General features: G+C 38.7%; 2 protein-coding genes across 2 annotated transcripts; one reads left to right on the top strand and one right to left on the bottom strand.

The window, feature by feature from the left end:
- The first annotated feature begins 656 nt into the window (after positions 1-656).
- Positions 657-4,569, top strand: fgl1b (fibrinogen like 1B). Its single transcript, XM_028467430.1, has 9 exons — positions 657-746; positions 832-918; positions 1,980-2,250; positions 2,358-2,517; positions 2,953-3,050; positions 3,170-3,258; positions 3,334-3,459; positions 3,556-3,620; positions 4,183-4,569. The coding sequence occupies exons 1-9, from the start codon at positions 741-743 to the stop codon at positions 4,361-4,363; spliced, it is 1,083 nt and encodes a 360-aa protein (XP_028323231.1). The 5' UTR covers positions 657-740; the 3' UTR covers positions 4,364-4,569.
- thsd1 (thrombospondin, type I, domain containing 1) lies at positions 4,347-14,682 on the bottom strand. The gene is made up of 8 exons (XM_028467429.1): positions 14,580-14,682; positions 13,904-14,020; positions 10,682-11,076; positions 8,556-9,186; positions 7,658-7,819; positions 7,135-7,555; positions 5,631-6,180; positions 4,347-5,545 (listed from the first exon to the last, which is right to left on the bottom strand). Exons 2-8 carry the CDS (start codon positions 13,953-13,955, stop codon positions 4,922-4,924), a joined length of 2,835 nt encoding a protein of 944 aa, XP_028323230.1. The 5' UTR covers positions 13,956-14,020; positions 14,580-14,682; the 3' UTR covers positions 4,347-4,921.
- Between the last annotated feature and the right edge of the window lie 2,259 nt (positions 14,683-16,941).

The following is a 16,941-nucleotide window of genomic DNA, read 5'->3' as shown; positions in this document are numbered from 1 at the left end:
AAAGCAACGTTTTTATTTTTTTATTTCTACAATGAACAAAAAAAACAAAAACTTTTTTGTACCTCTCAGTAAGGCAGTGATTCCTAAACTTTTTTTGCAGCTGCACCCCCCTTTGAAGCATGGAAAAACCCTCAGGGCACCCCATTGTGACAAAATAAAAAATGTAATAAAAAATAAACATGTAAAAAAAACAAAACAAAAGTGTGACCTTTTTTGAAAAAAAAAATAAAAATTGTATCTATACTACTTCAAATCTCATAAAAATACCAAAAACATTTGTAATCACATTTTAGACCAGCTCTCTTAATGAAGTGCGAAGAAAAAAACATTTTCTATTTTTCAGGGTCAGGGTTCAGCAAGGCCAATCTAACGCCCACCCATACCCCCTCTGGCGTCCCCTCCATCATGATGCTACACTGCTTCTACGGCCCTACATCAGCGTGCTGCCCTTTAGCTGTTGTAGATTTAGTATCTTATTAACATTAAATAGATTAATAACTAGAATTAAACTGGTGGGTGCTCATGTTTAGAAATGCATTAAGCTGCTATAAACCATAATGCTCCTGGTTTCCCGTTGGGCATGAAGTTTGATCAATACTTTCAGTCCATGAGGCCAGGATTACTCACGTCAGATTCCTCTAATGTGGACCATGCAGAACTAGCCCTGCCTATAAATACCTCTGACAGTTTTCAGTGGAAAAACACTCTGGATCATAAGGAAACAAGGGAAGTGTTGCGAAATGAAGGTAAGCTTTCTGACACTTTCTAATTTTCTGATCAGGTATTATTTATTGCTATATGACATGATAGTTGTTAGCGTTGACATTTCAGATCAGTATTGATGCACGGAGAGTCATGCCAGTGTGGCTGCTGTTGGTCTTGGTGTGGCCCTCCATCATCTGTTCGACGCAGATGTTCGTAAGTAGCTTCACTTTAATCTTTTTCACATTGATAATAAAAACTCCAAATGTTTGACTCAAAACTCCTGAACACAGATTTCAGTAAGTGCAATGTTTATTCATGGAAGCTACAATTTGGGAGATTACTGGGTCGTGGTTATATTTTCATTGAGTCACCAGTTTCTGATAAGCTTCATTCCCAACAACAAATCACATGGTTTTTCTCCCAGGTGCTGATGTCTCCTCCTCTTTTTTACATTGCACTTTCCTGCCAGTTGTTAATGAAGCCTTGGCTAAGTTATTCTTTGTGTGCCCCCATGAATGTACAGTGTATTAGATTTATTACCTCTGCCAAGAAGGTAATAAATTCACCAACATTTATTTATTTATTCGTTTGTTTGTTAGCAGGATTACGTCAAAAATACTCCACAGATTCTGACAAAAATGTTACCAATGGAAGATTCCATTACATTTTGGAGGACATCCAGATCAATATACTGATTCTGGATCTCTCATCAAATGGTGAAATTTCAAAAATTCGCATCTCAGTTCATAATTGACCATTTTTTTTTTAAAAATGACTCAGTTATGTCAGGTTGGTTCCTCAATTAACCCACCAAGTTTCATTATGATCGAACTGTATTGCATTTCTCATCACAACTTTTTTTTTTTTAAAAAATGGTGCTACCCATATATTTGGATCTACTGTATCATTATTAGTGATAAAATACATTTCTTCCAAGCTTTTAAAGTGTAAATGATCAAGTACTGTACATTGATCCAGATAACTGAAAATATCTGGCAAAGAGGATATTTGGTGCTTGGTGGAGGTTTACACTCTTTACATTCTCTTTTCTGGTAATAATACATAGATTCCATAAATTAAAGTTTTTTTTTTTGTTCTATATCACTTAATAAATGTTGTGAGTTCATCCATCAGACTCAAAGAATTCCCATTTTGAAAGCTTAGGCTGAAATGTTGTAGAGCTACCAGACTAAAATACTTAAACTGCTCTTTAAAGTTTGCCTAAGCCTATAGATTATATATTTATTTAACACATACTTGTTTTTCTGTTTAAGGCAGCGGGCTCATGTGGCACAGATATTGCCGCTCTAAAACGTAACATACGAAAACTGGAAAATAAGCTCCTGATCACAACCTGGCAGGTGGAGCACTTGCAGACTCACAAATACTTCCAGCCACTCCAACCTGTTGTGTCTGACAGCCAAACCCAAGATGACACGGTTCCTGATGTGAAGAACAATATAAACAGTGGAACTTCAAATGATACAAACTCAACGCTGATCAAACCACATCCTCCAGCTGTTGGTCTAATGGTCTATGACAAAGGTGTGAAAGCAAAAGGAAACCTACCAAGAAAACACATGTCGAGTTTGATACATCGAATTGGGAGACCATTATTTACAAATCATTTTTCTGATTTTTATTTTGTTAAGATTGTTCTGAGTTGTTCGACAGGCTGAGACCACAAAGTGGTTTCTACCGCATTCAACCAAGTATACATCGGGAGCCTTTTTTGACGTACTGTGATATGGAAGATGGAGGAGGGTGGACGGTGTTTCAAAGACGACGTCATGGAAAAGTTGACTTCAACAGGTATTTAAGATGAGAAAGTATATCTCAATGCTTGAGGTGGCAAAAAATAACATTGAGACGATATATCGTGCAACAAGATATCACGATGTTAGAATGTCACAAGATGTATCGTCAAAGGTACGAGTGGTATCGTGGCTGGGGGTTCTGATTATTAGAATTCCCATGATTTATTTCACTCCAAATTGTTTTAATCTTTTACATTCCTATTGAGTTGAAAAGGTCATCTCCAGTTCTGTCCATAGCTGATGTCAAATAAAAGTATGGTTATTTTTCAAACTTGTCTTGTTTATCCTTTGCAAAAATAGTGTATTGTCGTTATCGTGAGACCATTATCGTCTGATATATAATATCGTGAAGTCAATGTATCGTCCTACCCCTAATAAACATGATTAACTGTTCTATTTGAGTGAAATGTCTACTTTATTCTGATTCTAGGGACTGGGTGGACTACAGAGATGGCTTTGGTGAATTTAAACTACGGAATGATGAGTTCTGGTTGGGGAATGAGCACATTCATTCCCTGCTATCAGAAGGTCAGTGAATGTTCCCATTCTGTAACTTGTCAACTATCTGCAACACCTTATACGCGTACAATGTTGTACCTTGTATCTCATTCGTTGACTGCTTTTGTCCGTGTGATGTCACATGGCAGGTCGGAACCTGGTAAAGATTGATCTGATGGACTGGGGTGGACAAAGAAGCCATGCTTTTTACGAGAACTTCCGAATCACCAATGAAGCTGTGAGAACAAAAATAATACCACACAACAGTCCTCTTTATGTGTCAGAAGTCTATCATCATGTATACAACTTTTAGGACAAGTATCGTCTCCAGTATGGGATGTACAGTGGGAAAGCTGGAGATGCTCTGACTGGTGGGGAAGGGGCAGTAGAGCAGTGGTCTGCTTGTCTCGGGGGAATGCAGTTCAGCACTAGAGATCAGGTTTGTCCAACAGCTCCTTATAGTGCTAATATTTGTACTAGTTTTGTCCACATTGGATTAATGGCTGAAAATAACAAGAAAATATGTCACTGACAGGACAATGACCGTTACCATCAGGGAAGCTGTGCTCAGGAGAATAAAGCAGGCTGGTGGTTTAACAGGTAAAACCTTTTCTGTTACATAGGAGAATGTCTAAAGATACTTCCACATCAGTAGGTGGCAGTAAGTAATGCAGGAATAGGCAATGTTGTGTTATACTATCTAAATTGTTTGCACGTTTTTCCAAAGTGTAAGGTTAGCGATTGAAAATACTTATTGCTTTGTGGTCTGAGAAAGCCAGACAGAGCCAATCATCTCTCTTTTTGGTTTTTCTTTGACTTTGGCCACAATTATATAAACTTTTTACATTGTCACGACAAAATATGTTAAATTGAAATACTTCAGCCAAAATGCCAAGAGTTGGGCTAGGGTCAATCAACAACACTACTTCATACCCAAATGCATTTGTTTTCAGCTGAAAAAAGACATTGTGGGGTTTAGTTACACTTTGAAAAGCAGTTCAAGGAAGAAGGAAGTTCTTCCAAAATGGTAGAAAAGAGACAAAAGCTCTAGCTTAGTTGCATAGTCCAAGATGGTCATAATGTTACAGCGGTTCAGCATATATCTCTATGCTATCTTTAAGTAAATAAACAATTTTAAATAATCTCATCTCTTTATCCACAGATGCCACGCCGCCAACCTAAATGGAAAGTTCTATCGTAAGGGAAAGTACAAGGGCCAGTTTGACAATGGTGTGGTGTGGGGGACCTGGAAAGGCCTTTGGTATTCCCTCAGACACACAACAATGAAGGTTCGGCCACTAGTTTTTCTGGACGTCACGGGCAGTGGAGCAGGGGAAATATAACAAAACTTCACTGGTGTATTCTTAAAATATAAGACTTTCACTTTCAATTTCTTTATGTCATAGTTTCTCCCTTTTACATCACTTTGAAGAATGTATAGTCATCATAACAGATCAGTGTCTTATTTTTCCAGAACAGGAGTTGTACTTATTACCTGTGTAAACTATTACTACACAATAAACCAATCAGCATTCAAGGTGCTATTCTTGTCTTTCTCAACATGTGACCAATCGTACACTTGATACTGTTGCTTTAGCTTGTTTAACTGCCTTGTTTAACCAACTGTGTTGGTTACACACTGTAAATGTGCTAAACACAAACACACACATACAAGTTGTAGGAGAAACATAATGTAAGAGCATAATTTACTCACATAAACCCCACAGGTCTCCTGAAGTGCAGTGAATTATGAAGAATTTTAAGGTCAAATAAAGTACTTGGATTTATAGACTATTGTGGCAATTTATAATTTTGACTAGAAAATACAAAACAAGGGAGATTCAGCAACACAAATGTGGGTACAGTGGTGAAGGAGTTTGGGTCGTGAGTGATTTAGTTCTCTACTTGTTTTCTGCATCTGCTAAGGACAGATCCAGGTCCAGCATCCTCTGTTCTGCCTCACTCAGCCTGTAGGAGGAGCCACCACCACTGCCGTAATCCCCAGACATCTGCAGAGAGTGGCAGCGATCTTTCCTCTGCTCCGACGGTGACACACTGAAGGTGGAGCTTCGCTGTCGACCTTTAACCCCAGAGCAGGACTGCGCTTCCTTTAGTTTGCGGGCTAGCATGTTCCTCTGAATGGGTGAGGGGCCACGACGGTTCCAGTTCTGCTCAGCCCGATCTACGCTCAGGAAGTTCTTTCCTTGAGGTCCAGCCGCTGGACCCCCAATTCCTGAGAAAGCTTCTCTAGCTTGGCTCACTGTTTGTGAACACTTTTGCTTTTCCACGTTCAGGTTTACCGCCTGGTGTTTGTCAGACGTTGAAAAGCTGTTTGTGTTCGTTCCTGTGTGTTTGAGTCCATTATTGTGAGGAGGGATGGCTGTTTCTCTCCAGGGCTTCTGCTGATCAGTGGACTTAGACCACTCAGAGTCCCCATGCTCTGGAATAGGATAAGAGCGGAATGGATGTCTCTCCCAGCCTGCTTTGGTCCAAGAACTTCCTTCAGGAAGAGTACGAGATCCCACCTGAAATTCATAATTTGTTTAACAAGAATCTACAAGCATCAGCAAATAAATCCAAATGGAACTAACAAAGGTAGAGAAAATAGACCTGTGTCATGCTCCGCTCCCTGTAGTATCTGGACTGGACGGATGGTTGCTGGATTTTGGGGTCACTGAAACTCGAGGTCCGCCGAAAATTTGGATTCCTATGAGTAGCACCGGCTAGTGTTGTTTCTCCTCTTCCAGTTCCTTCAGCTCCCAAACTTGCCAACCTGTTCCTCTCCACCATCCTTACCCAGTCAGCAGTGCGCTCAGACCTTTTTGAACCACCCCCTGTTGCATGAGCATGCATAGGAGGACCTAGGACCAGTTCTACTCTGGGACTCAGCCTGTCTGGCGTGCTCCTTAAAGCCAGTGGTGACAGCTCAGATAAAGGAGTGGCAATGCAAAACTGTGTGGGATTGGCATCACCCTGTAAGCCCACAGGTAGGGGGGAATGAGCGAAACTGGTCGGTGTGGGAGTAGCTGAGTTGGTGGGTGACGCAGATGAATCCACTATGGTGTCATGGACCGGGCTTGATGAGACATGGTACAGCTGTGTGGCCTCTTTTAACCCCTTTTTCTTCATCTCTTTCAGCTGCTGCTGAGCCAGTTGGTACCTTGTAAGAGAAACATGTTGAACTCAGGACATTGAAGTATTATTCCTTTATTTTTCAATGTCTATCTGATAGGTCCTGACACTCTGTTGCTTTGGTTTGAATACTCGCACATTGACCTCAAGGTCATGGAGAACAGTTGGTCTGCCCTGTGATATATGACTAAATCATGATTGTACCAGACCCGCTGGGTATGAAGGAGGGAACCAGAAGATAACTGCTTGATTTTACTTTTGAACAGGCAGAGATACACACAAGCTGTGTTTCCATTACAGATTTTCGCAAAATAAAAGCAATATTTCTAAATATCGACAAAGTATAATTGCGCTTTGAATGTGTTTGCTGTTGCGAGACTTTGCTGCAGGAAGACAGACGCTCCGAACGTCCTTATGACACTCTGTATTCCTTTGTTGTTTGCTGTCTAATGTGGCAGGAATCATTTTTATGTATAATGCTAACAATTATCCAGTCTCCTTTACACGTAGCGTGCCATGTTTTCTCGGAGAGAAGTGGTCATGGGACCTATGACGCGTATTTGCGGAAAAAGTGTTTTCATAACGTTTTTGCAACAATTCAATATCGAAACATCTGAAATTCCTCCTCATGAAAACGTAAAAAGTGATATTTGAGTGTTTTTTCTGACATTCAGGTGTTTCCATTGCCAGTTTTTATTGCACTATTTGGATTTTGCGCATTTCCAAGGGTAATGGAAACACAGCTACACAGACAAAGAGAGACATAGATTTCTTCCTCCGGCCACCTGCGCTTGGGCTTTGTCTATTAAACTTTGCTTGTGAATAAACCACATTAAAATAGTATCTTGTCATCTGTCATCAAGGCTGTTCAATTAAAAGATCTGGAAAGAAGGTATCGAGACACCTTACAAATATATATATATATATATATATATATATAAGTGATCAAAGCTTTGATTACATTAAAAAAATCCAGTTTTACCCAAATATTGGTGGTAGCATCTTCTGACCGGTGGGAGACAGCCTGTCAGGGTCCTGGGGAAGTGGTACCACCAAGGTTTGTGACAAAGGCTGCTTTTCCAAAGCGGATCTTTCCATCTGCGCTGCTCCCACACTGACCCCATGTGAGGGGCCGTGACTGTCACACAGGCTGGGTCTTTGGAGGCTCTGCCCACAGATAGATGCTTCGTCTGAGAGTTTGCGCCCCCCAGGGGAATGCATGGAGCCTCGGCGGACAGAGCTGCACTGTGGGGCCTTGCAGAACTTTCGCCACAGAGCAACGACTATGGTAACCATTATAACAAGTAGGCAGAGGGAGATGCCAATCACTACCACCATGTTACCACCAAAAGATCCGACCCCAACGGGTGATGGGGGAAGAGAGGGCGAGGGTGGAGGTCCAGCTGAAGAATTCAAAGAAAAGTACAACTATTAGAAGTGGGTAAAACTGATCAACTGTGTCAACAAAGGGTGATATGGAGGGAAATTGTAATGTTGACACTAACCGGCACAATCCTCCAGTGAACAGAGGGACTGTTCTTTCACCATGCCGGTGCACTGCATCCCTTCTGCACCAGAGGGCAGCAAACACTCACGCCCTCGCTCCCTCACTCCTTCTCCGCAGCTCACACTGCACACGCTCCATGGCTGCCAAGACCCCCATGACTCTGTAAGATCAGATCAAATGTAAACATGCAAATAATACCTAAATTTGTCAGAAACACATAATTTTTTTCCCAGTATATGCACTTTCGTTTTTAATTTCCCCCCCCAAACAACATTTATTCATACATTACACAGACACACATAAATAAACTAATATACTAAGAGAGAAACACAATTAAATCCAAAATAAATAAATAAAACTTGCCCCTGGCAATATATATTAATCTTTCCAGTCTCATAAATGCATAAATACTTTTAGAATCGCAAAGTAATCTGTATCATTTATGTTATTCCTACTGGTGAACATTAATGGTTTTATAATGCTATTTTCCAGCTTTAATAGGACTATTTCCTGAAGATAATAAAAAAACATGGCCTTAAAAAATGACACAATTTTGAATTAAAAAGTTCAAAAATATTATTCAAAAGGTTGCAATTCTAAGTAGATGTTGTGATATGCACAAAAATGCCTTCATACTTTAAAAAAAGTTAAAAAAATGTCCGAATGAAAACACAATCCAATCCGATCTAATCTTATACCTTATGTATACCTTTACAATGTGGAACTTATAGATATTAGAACAAAGTACCATTTACAGTATATATACCCCACTGTTATTGATTTGTTGCATTTCCGTTTCTTGTTTTTGGATTCTATAAATCTCATGGATTCAAACCCTAAAACCCTTTGATTTCTGAAGGACATACAAACAATGATGTTTGCATGCTATATCTCACCTGCACTCTTGTAAACTACCATACAAGTCTGAGCAGGACTTGGAGAACGACTGAAGTTGAAAACAAAACGAAAGCAGTACTTATTTCTTCCTGGGTTGAACACAGAACAGTTAAAGTCCGTCTCGTTCTCTCCCTGAGTTATCCAGTTAAAGGCCAGTGGTGGAGAGGTCGGCTCCTCTGGCCCAATCCCAGTCACTGCAGGAGAACCAGCAACACCTGTGGCATCACTGTAGAGTAATATCTTCCCACTGATGTGAGCACATGGAGGAGTTACCAGTTTAACCGTCATGGTGCCTTCACAGCCACTCTTGTAAGCGTTGACGTTTTCCACCAGTAGTTTATAGGAGAAGATACGGGACAGGTAGAGTGGGCCAGAACTCTTCACCTCCTGTGTGGAATGAGGAGATCGTAAAGCTACTGTTATGAAGTCCCGTTCTGTAAACGGGAAGGCACAGGGCAGCTCTACGCTCTGGGATCGGAGGGGTTTGATTGGGTGGCGCGTCCTAGATCGGACCTTGTCGATGCTGTTTCGTCCGATCTGGTTGTACTCCATGAAACTGACCTCCAGATAAAGAGCTGACTCCATGACACTGGAACAAGCCTTAAAGTGGTCATTAGTAGAAATCCCAACCTGCAGACACAAGGAGAACAGCTGGATTAGTTGGTAACTCTTTACTTGAAGTTTTATACATAAAGGCTGATATTACACTGTCATTATTAGGACATGACACCTGTCATTAGCATGAATAAGGTGTGATGAAGGCTGTCATTAAGTGTCGTTTCTTTACCCGAACCCTAACATTAACCCCAACTAACCCTAACCCAAACTAGATCGGTCCAAAACCATTCAGGGAGTTTATAGAATCAATGCACCTGACTCTAAACCTAACTCTACATAACCCTAACCCTACTAGATCCCTCCACCTAACACAAAAAATGCCAAAGGTGTCAAAATGTATTGAACAACACTTAATGACAGCTTCATGACACCAACTTATTTATGCTAATGACAGCGTAATGTCAGCGTTATGTATAAAACTTCAAGTAAAGTGTAACCGATTAGTTTTTTCTAAACTTAAACAGATAGCAGATTTAGGCCGTGTTCAAAATGACATACTAACGTACTACTCATACTAAGTCTGAGGTCAAAGTTAGTATGGAGTGCGTTCACATTAGAGAGTATGAAAAGATTGAGTATCTGAGAAATATCTGGATGTACTGTATATAAGGACTTTTTTTAAAGGCCTTTTCTTTGAAAGTACGCAAGAAATACCCAGATGTATACTACAGTATATTGTGACATTTTTTAAGTATGCACGGTGTGCACACTAGTTATACTCAACCGCCCCATAATGCATTGCGAGCGGAATGTAAATTCGTCCTGGGACCGGCTTCAAGCTAAAAATCAAACATCATCTTTTCAAAATAAAAGCATCTCTTCTGGTCTTTCATTTTTCAGTTTTTTTTAAGGCAGTGGCTATCCGTACGATTGACGTATCAATATACTGACATTCTATCTGTAAGCAGCACCCCTCATTGGCCAGTTTAGGTCACGTGACTAAGACTAAACCTAACCACAAACCTAACCCTCGTCCTTAAAATTGTTGCAATATAGGGTTATAACCTAACCCTAAGACGCTACGTACGTGTACTTCGATAAATGTACCAATAGCACCGGGGGTTGTCCGTACGGCAACCATACGAATAGACACTTTATTTTTTAAATGCTTTTGTAAATAGGGCTCTTGTTTTGAAGTTAACCAGAAGTTTAGTCAGTAGCACAAAGGCAGGTTTCTGAAAATCTCTGAAATGTTGGAATGAAATGTGTATACGTGTGTTTTATGGATCAAATGACCACATGTTGATATTCTACTTGGTCACTTTCTCATTTAAAATGTTTTCAGAACTTTCAAAGATGGAAAATCAACAGAGATATTTAGTCTCAGTGTGCTTCAGTTGTTTTTGTCCTTGTAGGTTCGAAATGCATCTTGGGAAACTTGGAAGTATACTGTACTTCAGAGGGAACAGTCAATCGTCCTAATCATACTTATAGTATATAGTAGACAGTATATACTGAATCAGTTTGTCGTGTATAGAAAATGTGCCATTTCGAACGTTTTTCTCACCTGAAATGATCCAGAATGGTTCTTCACCCTCTCCACTGCTATGTGGAAGGTGGGCCACTGCACCTGCAGCTCTGAGCTCCACCACCAGGCCGTGCTCTCTACGCTGCTAGTGTGAGAACCATTAGGACTGGGAACACTGGTGACACTGGTCTGCCCCAGTAGGAATCGGAAAGTTCCTGCGTGCAGGAAGCAGGAGCAGCCAAACTCCGCCCTGCCTGAGAGCCGCTGGGTGGACAGGGTCCTGGTGCTGAGAGTGGTATTGGTCTCCATGTTGATCAGAGAGAGGCTCAGGTTGCCATCGACACTCCTGTTAGATTTCAGGCTGAAGTCCACAAAGACGCTGCTGCTGCTGAAGGCTTCATGGAAGGAGGGCCAGATACTGATTCCTGCAAAGGCTGAGGAAACAGGAAAAATGTCCATAACTAAAAAAAAAAATTTCCAAAGTAGGAGTAGGTTTATTTCAAAATTTCTCCAAAAATAGAATATTCATATAAACCACACACAAACACACACACACACACTTGCACAGTTTTTGGACAAGCATAATTAAATTAAAAAGAATTAACACTGCGAGGTGAACAAAACTATAAATAAAATAAACAGAATAAAACCAAAATTGTTAAATAAGAAATGATTATTATTTCAGCTGAATAAAAAGAATAAAACCCATCCATCCATCCATTTTCTGACCCGCTTGCTCCTTTTTTCAGGGTCACGGGGTCTGCTGGTGCCAATCTCCAGTTCTCATTGGGTGTCAGAATAAAACCAAAATTGTTAAATAAGAAGTATAGATCTGTTCCTCTGTATCTGCTCATTTTTTTCAGGTAAATCTTGCACTTTCATCTCAAAGTTTGTCCAAAACTAGAAATAATCATGAAAAAAAAACAAAATCAAACAATCAATATAATCCTAACTGACTACATTATTTTTATTTCTATTTTTGTTGAATATTTCTCTGTTTAAGGGCTATTCTAAGACTTTTAATTTGTCTTGAGACAGATGACCTTTTCTGAGATGGTGAAGAGCTTTGTATTGTAATTGTTCTTACAGCAGGAAGCACAAAGAGAAAATAAAACTGTTGTGAAAAAGCCAGTTATGGCACTGACGAAGCAGACATTATTTCAGGCTTTCTTCCCTTAAAGGGGCATTTGAAGAAACAGCTGCAAAAATTCAAAATAGAATACCAGAAAAACTAAATAGTAACATTGACCAAACTTCTTGTGTTCCATTTTAAACTAGTGAAACCATATCTGGGAGTGGGAAGCAGGTTGAGTCACCAAGTCATTGTGGGGGCTAGTAAACAGGAAAAAAAAACCCTCACGTGCACACCCTCATGTGCACGCTACAAGTCTGGAATGTGAGCAGAATATCTAAAAAAACCCATGCATATACAGACCCTTTCCAAAAAATGAGAATATCATGGAAAAGTTGTTTGATTTCCATAATTCCATTCAAAAAGTTAGACTTTCATAGATTGTAGATTCAGGGCTCACAATTTAAACGATTTCAAGTATTTATTTGTTCATTTTTACATAATTTGGGCTTCCAGCTCATAAAACCCATGAAAACAGAATTTCACAAATTTAGAATATTGAGACGAAATCACCATTTACTTTTCAGTTTTTGCAGAAAAAAAAGAGGAGAAGAAGGACTGGACTGTTGGCCAGTGGTCATGGTCCTCTTTTCTGATGAAAGTAAAGTGTGCCTTTCATTCTGGAATCAAGGTCCAAGGGTTTGGAGGAAGACGGGTGAGGAACAGAACCCAAAATGCTTGAGGTCCAGTGTGAAATATCCACAGTCAGTAGGGATGTAACGATTAATCGAAAGGCAGTTAAAAATTGATTCATAGATGTCACGGTTCAAGTCGATGCTCTGAAAATTGAATCGCAGTACTTTTTTTTAAACAGCAGAGGGCGCTATATATGAATCCCTTCCCTTGTCCAGCAGAGTTGACAGCGGGCGGAATCTGCTACTACTTTCTTTCTGGCTGCCTTCTACTCTTACACATGTTCATCAATGACTCCTTACCCCTTGAGCACTGAAAGAATATCTGTAATATTACGTGAATATCTGTAAAAGTCACGTTTTCCTATTAGCTCTGTCTGCTAGCATAGCATCTCTTCTTCACTGCATGCCAACCGACCACTGGGTTACCAGCGCCCTCTGCTGGTCCAAACTAATATCTGACATAAATGCATTGGAATTTTTAAAAAAATTTTTAAGTCACAAAATACATTTTCAGTTTCACATTTAAAAAGAAAAAGAACTATTATGTAGTTTTTTATTGTTTACTATCGAACCAGAATTTAAATTAATAGGCTTCTTCTTCATTTGTATTATTCCTTTATTTATTTCATTCAAAATTTATTTTTAGTTAAATCGCATTGTTTTGAATAGTTTATCAATGGATTCTTTTGACAATGAAAAATAAAAAGAAAATAGTACAGTATTTTCTAGTTTTTTTCCCCCCAAAAATAAAGGAATATTTTTCAGTCATCATTTGACTACAGTACCATTTTGTAAAATAAATCGTGAGAGAATCGTATCGTGAACCAAGTATCGTGAATCGAATCGTATCGGAAGTTGAGTGAATCGTTACATCCCTAACAGTCAGTCAAATCTGTATGTTTGTTAGTTATACTGACACCATTGTATATGGGAACTGCATGGATGTAAATATGCACAGATTGTAAATTTAATTATTGTTATTTAGGGTAAAGGGAGGATAATTGTCTCAGAAACTGTGAATAAGTGAAGTTATGCATTAGTGTGTTTGTTTGGAATGCTAGAAATGACTAAATGCTAGAAATGAAAATGTTAAAAATGTATACATTGAAAACTGGTTATTAAAGACTTTATGAGGCCTGCGGAATGATAAAACTGACGGGTCATCTTGACTTCTTTCCTGAACCAACAGGACATCACAGATGTAGGAACTGGAACAATTGCAATAACAAAACATGCATCGCTGTCTCAAAAAGATTGCACTTCTTGTAGTGCTGACCTTCGACAGCACGTGCAGACAAATTTGAAAAAAAAAAAAAGGTGGATATTGGCAGTTGAGCAGGGCCCAACTAACCGCAAACCGATCAATATCGGTATCGGCCGATACGCAAGGCTGCAATATCGGTATGATATCGGAAATGATAAAGTTGTATCGCGACATCCCTAGTGTTGAGTCCATTTGATGCATTGTAATCTGGATACTTTAGAAATACTCACCACATCCCATCAGAGCCAGGAGGAAGGGCAGCAGTGAAACCGCTAGTGGCATCACGATGTCTGAGCCTCTTTTTCCTCCTACACCTCATGACCGTCCTATTCAAACATCTCTGACCTCTAAACAAATGAAAACAACACATAGCAGTTATTAGATTTATAAAAAACAAATCTTTTTCAAAATTAGGGTTTTTTTTGTTTTTGTTTTAGTGAGAGTTTCCGTTCACTTTCTTGAGGACGTAAAATTACTTTGTTCACAAGCCTTTTTGGATTTGTTTGAATAATTATTCTTTTTATATATTATGTACAATTTAGAGCAAAAGGTATGAGTTTTTATTTAAAAATAAGTCTTTAGAATTATATATTCCCCCACCAACTCAAAGTTGAATTTTCTATTATGGTTGTAAAATGTGATCTAACTAAAGATCTAAAGTAAATGGTTATTTTACCTAAAATTACTGTACTTTTGGAAAAAAATGTGGAAAAACTCACAACTCAGACATTCGGTGTATACCTCAAATGGATGATTCACATTGAAATATATATGTGTATATATATATATATCAATAATTAGCCTTCCATTGTCTTTAGTGAACAGTATCTAGCCATAATTTCATAAAATATACCGGATCAAACCGTTTTGTAAATAAATAGAGACTTTTGTGTTTGTTGTACTTACATGATTTAGTTGAAAATAACTCCTTTCTTTGTTTTCCTAAAGCCACCAGAAGCAGTAAATGTGTCCCTGTTGTTCCTCCATAAACAACTCAATAACTCGTCCAAGGCTCCACTAACACGTACTGGCTAAAGACACGCCCACTCCCATTGGTCACTTGTTGACCAATTAGAGGGCGTATGCTAACCTAGCGTCTGCTTCCCGCCTCTTTAATGTTTAAACAACCGGAAATTGTGAATGAAAATGTAACTCAATGCTAAGCTAATTACAATAAATGCACAATTTAAGTGTTTTCCCCTCACACTTTACAGTTTGAGAGAACTAATGTTTAAAAGTTTAGTTAAATAATTTAGACTTAGACTCTATTGTTATTCAAACTTGAACTTTACAGTACAGATAAGAACGGTTTTTTTTTTTTTGCACTGGCTCGTATTGCAGGATAAAAACAAAACAGCAGCGAGTATTTACAAAAAGTAGTATTAAAATAAGAAAAGAATAAGATGCAGATATATATATAAGAGAATAAGAGTACGATGCAGATATATATATATATATATATATATATCAAGAGGAAAAGCTGTGTGTAAGATTCCTTTCCAGATAAGTATAATGCAAGTTTTTTATTTTATTTTTTTTAGATCCATGTACATGTACATGACAGTCCAGTGAGGTTATATTGTCTATTTTTTTCAGTCCAGAACATAATATTGAGAGAAATCAGCACAACTTAGTGGCAAACTCACATTGAAATCCAATTTAGAATTTCCTTTTAATGAGATCATACTGTGCATCTTAAATCAACATAAAGCATGAAAACGTTATTTTATATTTAAAGAAGGCTTAAAAGTACGCGTAGACTAGCTACTTTATCTCCCTAAAAATCCTCGATAAATTTTGTTTCAAACAGATTTTTGTTTTTAGCCTAAGCGTTCTTAAAATCAACTACAGTATTTTGCTGTGATTTGGTGTCACTGAGGAGGATAGAGAATGTTCTCAATCATTGGTGAAAAATACATGTTTATTACCGTCCAAATATGTTTGCTGTATATTAATTATTTTTACCCTGATCTGCGGATCAGCAATTCTTAGCTGGTGGGTGGCAGACAGCTGGTCAAAAATAAATAAATAAATAATGTCTCATGTTGGACTTGTCTTTTATTTTGAAAAAAATCTTTTTCCAGGCATACTGTGAAACGCATGTTGCACAGGAAAACATAGATTTTTTGGGCTCTAGTGGCCTTTATATGACAGTTGCTCGACAGGAAAGGGATCAGGGAGAGCAGGGAATGACACGCAGCAGGGGGTCCCAGGCCGGGAATCGAGCCTGGGACCGGCTGCAGGTGAGGAACTACAGCCTCCGTACATGGGGCGGGCCCTCAACCCACTGAGCTACACACCACCCCAGATTTATATTTTTTAAAAATGTGTTTTCAATAGGTATTTTTGAAAAACTGAATTCGATTAGTTGAATTCTAAGTCGCGATTTCATGACCGTGGCAAAATGTGGGTCCCAGGGTGAGACCAGTTGAGAACCACTGGTATACTGTAGATAATTGCCTTTCCAAAATAGTGTGGAGTCGAACACAAACGGATGGACTTGGCTATAGTCACGCAGAGATCCTTATCAATCAGCCCTTCCTCAGATCAGTCGTGAAGATCTATCGAGTCCATACAGTCAATAAATGAGCCACATGCTAGGCTAATCTAATCAGAGCTGCAGACCTTAGTCTATTTGTGATTCTACAGAATGCAGAAAACTAAACTTCACCAGTTACAGAGATTTAAGCCCACTTACTGCTCAGATCAGCTCACCGTGAGAACAAATACGCGTTATATTCTGTGTTACAGTCCCACATTGAAGCACTGAACACTAAATGAAAACAGTGACATTTCACCAAGCTTTGAACATAAATTTACTTTGATCTCCTAACATGTTTCGACTGCCATTCTTCTTTTTGAATATTGTTCATAAAGACAAAATGAACTTGCTGGAATTACTACGCAGAAGTCATAGACAACACTGTGCCCAAGCATTGGACACATTAAAGAGATCTGCAGACGCCTCTGAGGAAGACTGGCAGTTGACAGTCGAAACATGTCAGGAGATCAAAGGAAACTTCCTGAAAAAAAGTTGTCTGAATAAAATGAATTTTTTTTTTCTTTCTTAACTGTTTCATATTTAGTTTATTTTATTTTTCCCTTTGGAATTAAAATAGTTCATGTCTGAAATAAACATTACATAACAAATAACCGTAACATATTATTAAAACAGAAGACAAAATTAACTTGCTAGAATTATAAGGCAAGTTTCCAAATTGATCAACAGACAAAACATCAAGCTTTATTTATACGTTTATTATAGAAA

The sequence above is a fragment of the Gouania willdenowi genome, chromosome 14 (genome assembly GCF_900634775.1).
Source record: "Gouania willdenowi chromosome 14, fGouWil2.1, whole genome shotgun sequence".
Taxonomy (NCBI): Eukaryota; Metazoa; Chordata; class Actinopteri; order Blenniiformes; family Gobiesocidae; genus Gouania; species Gouania willdenowi.
This window is presented reverse-complemented; position numbering and strand designations above follow the sequence as displayed.